Below are 10228 nucleotides of genomic sequence, written 5' to 3' on the forward strand. Positions count from 1 at the left end.
CACAAGTCACACATGTAATATCACACATACACACCTCACACATGTACCACCACACATACACTCACACATGTACCACCACACATACACACCTCATACATATAACACCACACATACACACCTCACACATGTACCACCACACATACACACCTCACACATGTACCACCACACATACACACCTCACACATGTACCACCACACATACACTCACACATGTAACACCACACATACACACCTCACACATGTACCACCACACCAGTACACACAAACTCCACACATTACCACACAACATACACACCTCAACACATTACCACCTCACATACACTCACACATGTACACACCACACATACACACCTCAACATGTACCCACACAACAACACTCACCATGTCACACCACTGTACACACTACACATACACCATACACACCTCACACATGTACCACCTACACATACACCACCTACACCATGACACACCCACACATACACACCTACACACCCAATCCATACACACCACACACACATACACCACCTCACACATGTACCACCACACATACACACCTCACACATGTACCACCACACATACACACCTCACACATGTACCACCACACATACACACCTCACACATGTACCACCACACATACACACCTCACACATGTACCACCACACATACACACCTCACACATGTACCACCACACATACACACCTCACACATGTACCACACCACATACACTCACACATGTAACACCACACATACACACCTCACACATGTACCACCTCACATACACACCTCACACATGTACCACCACACATACACACCTCACACATGTACCACCACACATACACACCTCACACATGTACCACCACACATACACACCTCACACATGTACCACCACACATACACTCCTCACACATGTACCACCTCACATACACACCTCACACATGTACCACCACACATACACACCTCACACATGTACCACCACACATACACACCTCACACATGTAACCACCACACATACACACCTCACACATGTAACACCACACATACACACCTCACACATGTACCACCACACATACACTCCTCACACATGTACCACCTCACATACACACCTCACACATGTACCACCACACATACACACCTCACACATGTACCACCACACATACACCCCTCACACATGTACCACCACACATACACACCTCACACATGTACCACCACACATACACATATATAAATACAGACCACTTCATACCGAAAGGCACAACTAGACCACTAGAGCAAGGTATGTTCCAGGTTACTTGAAGTTATCTTTAAAAGTTTTTAATTGATACATTTGGGAACAGAAATATTAAAGTTTTTAAGCATATCTTTATTTGGTTACAGGAAAATTATGAAAAATACAAACTATGCCATAACAGCAGGCACCACTAGACCACTACAGCAATGCATTACCAGGTTTTGGAGTTAAGCATCATAATTGGTAATTGGACAGACGGATACACACATGGATGCATAGACAAACATACGCACAAAGCCCATATCAATACCTACGCAAATGCATTTTGCAGGGAATAATTGATACATTGTTATACACATACATTTATACATCACTGTGTACATTTATACTTAATTGATCACATTAATAAATCACTTTGTACATTAATACATCACTGTGTACATTAATACATCACTCTGTACATTTACACATCACTTTGTACATTTTACATCACTTTGTACATTAATACATCACTGTGTACATTAATACATCACTGTGTACATTAATACATCACTTTGTACATTAATACATCAGTGTACATTAATAAATCACTTTGTACATTAATACATCACTGTGTACATTAATAAATCACTGTGTACATTAATACATCACTGTGTACATTTATACATCACTTTGTACATTTACACACCACTTTGTACATTAATACATCAGTGTACATTAATACATCACTTTGTACATTTATACATATCTTTGTACATTAATACATCACTTTGTAAATTATTATGTCACTGTGTACATTTAAACGTAAATGTGTACATTAATACATCACTGTGTACATTAATACATCACTGTATACATTTATACATCACTTTGTGTATTTATATGTCACTGTTTATATTTACACATTGTTGTGGTTTTCCAGAGTAATTGATTTTGTAACAGTTTCACACAAAATGCCTGAGGTAATGTACCTCCAAACAAACCATGTGATTCGACAGAGCTTTGTACAATGATCAACTAATTAAATTAATTTTCTATCCTCTTCAGGCTCTGTCCACAACAAATGTTTTCAAACATCAAAGCAATTGTTGTATGGTTATGCTCGACAGACACCTCACTGGGCATTTAAGGATTGTTAGATATCTACCAAGTATGTATTATGCTTGAAAATATATGGATGGCAAAAAAATGTTACAAAAAATTTACATCAAAATATGACAGATGATGCTTTTATTTCTACCTGAGTGCCTAGAAGGCACAGTGACCTCGATAATCCAATCATTAAAATTGGATTGTTCTTTTGAACATGCAAACATCTGTTAATTAATGATTTCATTTCACCACCAACCCTCTCTTAACTAATATTACATTCTAGTATCTTTCATTTCACCAACAACCCTCTCTTAACTAAAATTACATTCTAGTAGCTTTCATTTCACCAATAACCCTCTCTTAACTAATAGTATATTCTAGCAATAAATGTGAATACATCCCTCTATCTAATATCTAAAATACTGGGAAGCAAGAGGTAAGCCTTCGTGTTGCATACAACAGAAATACCCTCATCTTGCATACAACAGAAATACCCTCATCTTGCATTAAACAGAAATACCTTCAGAAATACCTTCATGTTGCATACAACAGAAATACCCTCATCTTGCATACAACAGAAATACCCTCATCTTGCATACAACAGAAATACCCTCATCTTGCAAAAAACAGAAATACCTTCAGAAATACCTTCGTGTTGCATACAACAGAAATACCTTCATCTTGCATAAAACAGAAATACCTTCAGAAATACCTTCGTGTTGCATACAACAGAAATTCCCTCATCTTGCATACAACAGAAATACCCTCATCTTGCACACAACAGAAATACCCTCATCTTGCATACAACAGAAATACCCTCATCTTGCATGCAACAGAAATACCCTCATCTTGCATACAACAGAAATACCCTCATCTTGCATAAAACAGAAATACCTTCAGAAATACCTTCGTGTTGCATACAACAGAAATACCCTCATCTTGCATAAAACAGAAATACCTTCAGAAATACCTTCATATTGCATCCAACAGAAATACCCTCATCTTGCATACAACAGAAATACCTTCAGAAATACCTTCGTGTTGCATACAACAGAAATACCCTCATCTTGCATACAACAGAAATACCTTCAGAAATACCTTCGTGTTGCATACAACAGAAATACCCTCATCTTGCATACAACAGAAATACCTTCAGAAATACCTTCGTGTTGCATACAACAGAAATACCCTCATCTTGCATACAACAGAAATACCCTCATCTTGCATACAACAGAAATACTCTCATCTTGCATACAACCAAAATACCTCATGTTTCATGTAACAGAAATATCCTGAAGTTTCTTATAAAGTGATTACCTTCACAATGTTTCATACAAGAAAAAAAGAGCATAGATGCTGGTGTGTTTTTTTCATTGCTACATGATTATTAACCAATGAAAAGCCTGTTTACATCACCCATTGGAAGAAATAATTTTAAATGAAACGAGGCTGATTTGGTCTGCCCAACTAACCAAAATTTACTTAGCTGGTTCTCCCATTTGAGTGCCATCTTTTTTTTCACAGATAAAATGATTTGAAAAAGTAAAATTTATGAACACACTGATGTTGTTAAGTATATAGAATAATAAATTCCACATCACTGAGCATTTTTAAAATGATACTTAAACAGCACAACCTAAATAGTTTGTCCCATTACCAGCATCAAACTAAAATGCAAACAATTTAAACAGGAAGTGTTTTTATTACAATATGTAAGGTAATATCTTGTGAAACAGAAAATAAAATAATTTCCTTGGAAACATTCATCTGAAACAGGAAGTTAAAACAGGTCCATGGGATAGCCTTCTGAAACAGGAAGGTCAACTATTGTATGGAAATACATTCTAAAACAGGTTTGAAACAGGAAGATCAATTGCTTATATGGAAATACATTCTGAAACAGGAAGCCTATCTATTAATGTAAAAATGAGTCTGGAACAGGAAGAAGATTATTTTATTTTATCAATTGTCCCAGCATGAATATTCTACTGTAACATCAGTATACAGTGAAACATCTGAGTACACCTGAAACATCAGTGTACAGTGAAACATCAGTGTACTGTGAAACATCAGTGTACAGTGAAACATCAGTGTACAATGAAACATCTGAGTACACCTGAAACATCAGTGTACAGTGAAACATCAGTGTACTGTGAAACATCAGTGTACTGTGAAACATCAGTGTACAATGAAACATATGAGTACACCTGAAACATCAGTGTACAGTGAAACATCAGTGTACATATGAAACATCAGTGTACAATTAAACATCAGTGTACAGTGAAATAATGTAAAGTAAAACATTAGTGTACAGTAAAACATTAGTGTACAGTAAAACATCAGTGTACAGTGAAACAGTGTACAATGAAACATCAATGTACAATGAAATGTCATTGTACAGTAAAACATCAGTGTACAGTGAAACATCATTGTACAATGAAACATCAAAGTACATGTGAAACATCAGAGTACAGTGAAACATCAGTGTACAGTGAAACATCAGCATATGGTGAAACATCAGTATACAGTGAAACATCGGTGTACAAAGAAACATCAATGTACAATGAAACATCAGTGTACAGTAAAACATTAGTGTACAGTGAAACATCAGTGTACAATGAAACATCAGTGTACAGTGAAACATCAGAGTATGGTGAAACATCAGTGTACAGTGAAACATTGGTGTACAATGAAACATCAGTGTACAGTAAAACATCAGTGTACAATGAAACATCAGTGTACAGTGAAACATCAGCGTATGGTGAAACATCAGTGTACAGTGAAACATCGGTGTACAATGAAACATCAGTGTACAGTCAAACATCAGTGTACAGTCAAACATCAGTGTACAGTGAATTATAATGTGTATGAACAGAATTATATTATGTAAAAACTGTAATGTTATCTATATGAACTGTTTAATATGATACATATGAACAGTGTAGCATTACATAAATGAATATATACATATTATCTACATATTATCAGCATATGGACAGTGTAATATATCTATATGAACAGTGTAATATCATATATATGAACAGTGTAATATCAGATATATGAACAGTGTAATATTATTATGTATATGAACAGTGTAATATTATTATGTGAACAGTGTAATATTATTATGTATATGAACAGTGTAATATTATCTATATGAACAGTGTAATATTATTATGTATATGAACAGTGTAATATTATCTATATGAACAGTGTAATACTATTATGTATATGAACAGTGTAATATCTATATGAACAGTGTAATATTATGTAAAAAAAAACAGAAATGTGTTTTGTAATATTCTGTTGTTGTGTGGTGTATTAGTTTGTACACCAAGGTGTAATATGCTATAAATGTGTGGTGTATAACATTATGTAAATGTGTGGTGTAGTATTCTGTAAATGTGTGGCATAACATGTAAATGTGTAGTGTACCATTCTGTAAATGTGTGTTGTACCATTCTGTAAATATGTGGTGTAGCATTATGTAAATTTATGGTGTAACATTATGTAAATGTGTGGTGTAACATGTAAATGTGTGGTGTAGTATTCTGTAAATGTGTGGTGTAACATTCTGTAAATGTGTGGTGTAACATTATGTAAATTTATGGTGTAACATTATGTAAATGTGTGGTGTAACATGTAAATGTGTGGTGTAGTATTCTGTAAATGTGTGGTGTAGTATTATGTAAATTTATGGTGTAACATTATGTAAATATGTGGTGTAGTATTCTGTAAATGTGTGGTGTAGTATTCTGTAAATGTGTGGTGTAGCGTTATGTAAATTTATGGTGTAACATGTAAATGTGTGGTGTAGTATTCTGTAAATGTGTGGTGTAACATGTAAATGTGTAGTGTAACATGTAAATGTGTGGTGTAACATGTAAATGTGTGTTGTAACATTATGTAAATGTGTAGTGTAGTATTCTGTAAATGTGTGGTGTAGTATTCTGTAAATGTGTGGTGTACCATTCTGTAAATGTGTGTTGTACCATTCTGTAAATGTGTGGTGTACCATTCTGTAAATGTGTGGTGTAGCATTATGTAAATTTATGGTGTAACATTATGTAAATGTGTGGTGTAGTATTCTGTAAATGTGTGTGTAACATGTAAATGTGTGGTGTAGTATTCTGTGAATGTGTGGTATAACATGTAAATGTGTGGTGTAACATGTAAATGTGTAGTGGTGTAGTATTCTGTAAATGTGTGGTGTAACATGTAAATGTGTAGTGGTGTAGTATTCTGTAAATGTGTGGTGTAACATTATGTAAATGTGTTGTGATATCTGTAAACATGTGGTGTTATAGTTTGTATGTTTGGAATACTATTCTGTAAATGTGTAGTGACTGTGCAGTAATACAAAGTCTGAATAAGGCACAATATGTTGGTTGACAAGTTCTTTATAAGGTGCAACATGTTAGCTTATAAAGTCTAAATAAGGTTAGTCAACTATTTCTAAATAAGGCATCACATATCAGTTACTCATTTCTAAATAAGGCACAACAAATTGGTTTGCATATTCTAAATAAGGCACAACATATTAGTTAACCATTTCTAAATAAGGCATAACATATTAGTTAACCATTTCTAAATAAGGCACAACATATTAGTTAACCATTTCTAGATAAGGCACAACATATTACTTAACCATTTCTAAATAAGGCACAACATATTAGTTAAGCATTTCTAAATGAGGCATAACATATTAGTTAACCATTTCTAAATAAGGCACAACATATTAGTTAACCATTTCTAAATAAGGCATAACATATTAGTTAACCATTTATAAATAAGGCACAACATATTAGTTAACCATTTCTAAATAAGGCATAACAAATTAGTTAACCATTTCTAAATAAGGCATAACATATTAGTTAACCATTTCTAAATAAGGCACAACATATTAGTTAACCATTTCTAAATAAGGCATAACATATTAGTTAACCATTTCTAAATAAGGCACAACATATTAGTTAACATTTCTAAATAAGGCATAACAGATTAGTTAACCATTTATAAATAAGGCATAATATATTAGTAAACCATTTCTAAATAAGGCAAAACATGCTAGTATTCAAATTCAAAATAAGAATAAGTTAAAACATCTTAAAATAGTGCATGAGTTAGTTTTAACATTCTTAATTATTATTTCTAAAATACGGCACCTATTAGTTCTCAAACATTGAATAAGGCAGAGCAGAGTAATTTTTCTCAAATATTGAATAAGGCAGAGCATAGTAAGTAGTTTTATCAATTCTAAATTTAAAGGCACAAAAGCCACGTTAGTTTACAACTTATCACCATAGAAGATCTGGGTTTTAAAACAAGATATGTTTGTTTTGCATTTTGTATGGAGCTTTTGTACATCTATGATATTTATGAGATATGTTCCGCATTTTCTAATGCTACTTTAAAAATGAAACTGCTGTAAAAGATAATTTCGTATCTGTGTGACGGTAAAACATGGAGGCGTGCCGTGTGGGATTGTCGTAGTGAGCTTGCCCAGACTAACCTACACATCCTGCGCCGTACAAAATTTGCAATTATAATGTTCCATCTTCAGCAACCAAGGCTCTCTAACTAATGCAATATTTAAAGTGGGGTGTTTTGGTAGTGTATTTGGTGACACGGGTGCCACTGCGGGCAGACACCCGTCACCCGTGACCGTCACGCACTGAAGACCGCCCGTGCTCCGACATGCCTGTTGTAGCGGGCACCTGTCGCTCAGCATCAGCAACAATACCCATTAGCATCCTTTTACTACATTACAATAAAACACACAATTGTAGAAATAGTGAACACATACCTTGCATGCGGTAACTCCATGTGTCGCTAACTCCACACGGGCAAAGTTCCCCTTACCCAAGGTAAGGCCGTCCATCACATAGCGCCCGATACACTGAATTTTCTTCCCCATTGCTTACTTAGAAGGGAGATTTCTTCCATTTCCAGTAGTTTCTTTCCATTGAGTCTAGCATTCTTACTTTCCACGACCCACCGTAGCTATCCATTTTGGCGAAATAGTTGGACATTTTCGCTGGATTTGAAAACAATAATGGCGGGCATCATTGAAACGCCCCCTTTCCTAGAACCGCATCAAATCCATTGTCAGATGCAAAAAAAAATAATACCATATACAAAGTATTTCACTGCATAAAACACTTATATTGACACTGCGATTGTACAGCGAATCTCACATAGCATTATGTAAACAACATCAACTACCCTTCATAGAAAATTCCAATACACCGACGGTATCGTCAACATAAAAGCTTGTTGAATTTCACATGCGTGTGACTATTTTGGAGGATGGGGCGCCTCCTGTCGCCGATTTCCCCTGTAACATGGTACCGATGTGTCCTCTAATACGGCAGCAAACTGTCCAAACGTCACCAGAACATCCAAACGTCAGATCGTCTCTTCCATTGCTGCACCACACCACCATGATCTTCTCGGCGAACTTCGCGATACCCAAGTCACATGACTCAGTAATTCATGAAAATTTCATCCGCATTTAATATGATAATGCAACGAGTGGTACCGGGAAACCATGACAACCAATCATCTATCTAATAATACGTTCGATTTTCCGAGAGTCACGTTTGCATATTGCATATATTTGCTGCAGTGGCTTGTGTTTCTGAACCAAGAGAGACGACTGCCGTTCTGGAGCGAGGAGGCTGATCAATCGAGCGATAATTACACAATGACATCAACAAAAACAAAAACAGGGACGGCCATGCATTCCCGACTTGCCCGTGGGAAGGGCAGGACGTCACAAGAAAATCAATGAGGAAGATGGTTGGGAGAGCGCCGCACAGTCACGGCCGATGTTGATAACCTTATTTGTGGGAGCCATTGTTTTATTTAGATCTATTTTTCCTAGTGGTGTTTGACTTAAACACGCCATTATATATCTGTCATGCACTACACACAATGCATAATGTACCAATCTGGTACTATATATAATGTATCTATATAACGCAGTACGTTATATAGCTTATACTGTACATAATGAACCTTACACTGTACATAATGAACCTTACACTGTACATAATATACCTTACACTGTACATAATATACCTTATACTGTACAGAATATACCTTACACTGTACATACTATACCTTACACTGTACAGAATATACCTTAAACTGTACATAATATACCTTACACTGTACATTATATACCTTACACTGTACATAATATAGCTTACACTGTCCATAATATACCTTACACTGTACATAATATAGCTTACACTGTACATAATATACCTTACACTCTACATAATACACCTTATACTGTACATAATATACCTTACACTGTACATATTATACCTTACACTCTACATAATATACCTTACACTCTACATAATATACCTTACACTGTACATATTATACCTTATACTGTACATAATATACCTTACACTCTACATAATACACCTTATACTGTACATGATACACCTTATACTGTTCATGATACACCTTATACTGAACATAATATACATTACACTGTACGTTACATGACATTGGTGTATATACCATCCGTAGTTGGTTTTTACGGAACGTTTAGGAGGGATTTACAAACAAGATATATACCAGAACGGTTCTGTATGTATAGAGAAACTAATGTTATTTTAACTTTTTTGGATCACATGTAGTAGGAAATCTGATCGAACTGAAGATATCCCTGTATCGATGTGTCTGGAACAATATGTTGGAATTGTCTCTCTTTGGTTGCTGTGCTGCCGCGTTGTAACGATTGACGAGCCATTGTCTCTCTCGGCTATCGTCCTAATCTGAGGATGCTATTAGACTCGTTATAACAATCAATGTAAATTCCGCACTAATTTCATAGGAATACACAGTTAATATCACAGACAACATTACGACCCTTGCGAATAAAATGTCA

General features: G+C 35.3%; 1 protein-coding gene across 2 annotated transcripts in view; it reads right to left on the bottom strand.

The window, feature by feature from the left end:
- Nucleotides 1–8768, bottom strand: part of LOC117325366 — a 202530-nt gene extending 193762 nt beyond the window's left edge. For both annotated transcript variants that reach the window (XM_033881531.1, XM_033881532.1), the window contains exon 1: nucleotides 8126–8768. In XM_033881531.1, the coding sequence (XP_033737422.1) occupies nucleotides 8126–8236 (111 nt within the window). In that variant the 5' untranslated portion in view covers nucleotides 8237–8768. The remainder of the gene's footprint in view (nucleotides 1–8125) is intronic.
- Nucleotides 8769–10228: the final 1460 nt, after the last annotated feature.

Source organism: Pecten maximus, chromosome 4, assembly GCF_902652985.1.
Source record: "Pecten maximus chromosome 4, xPecMax1.1, whole genome shotgun sequence".
NCBI lineage: Eukaryota > Metazoa > Mollusca > Bivalvia > Pectinida > Pectinidae > Pecten > Pecten maximus.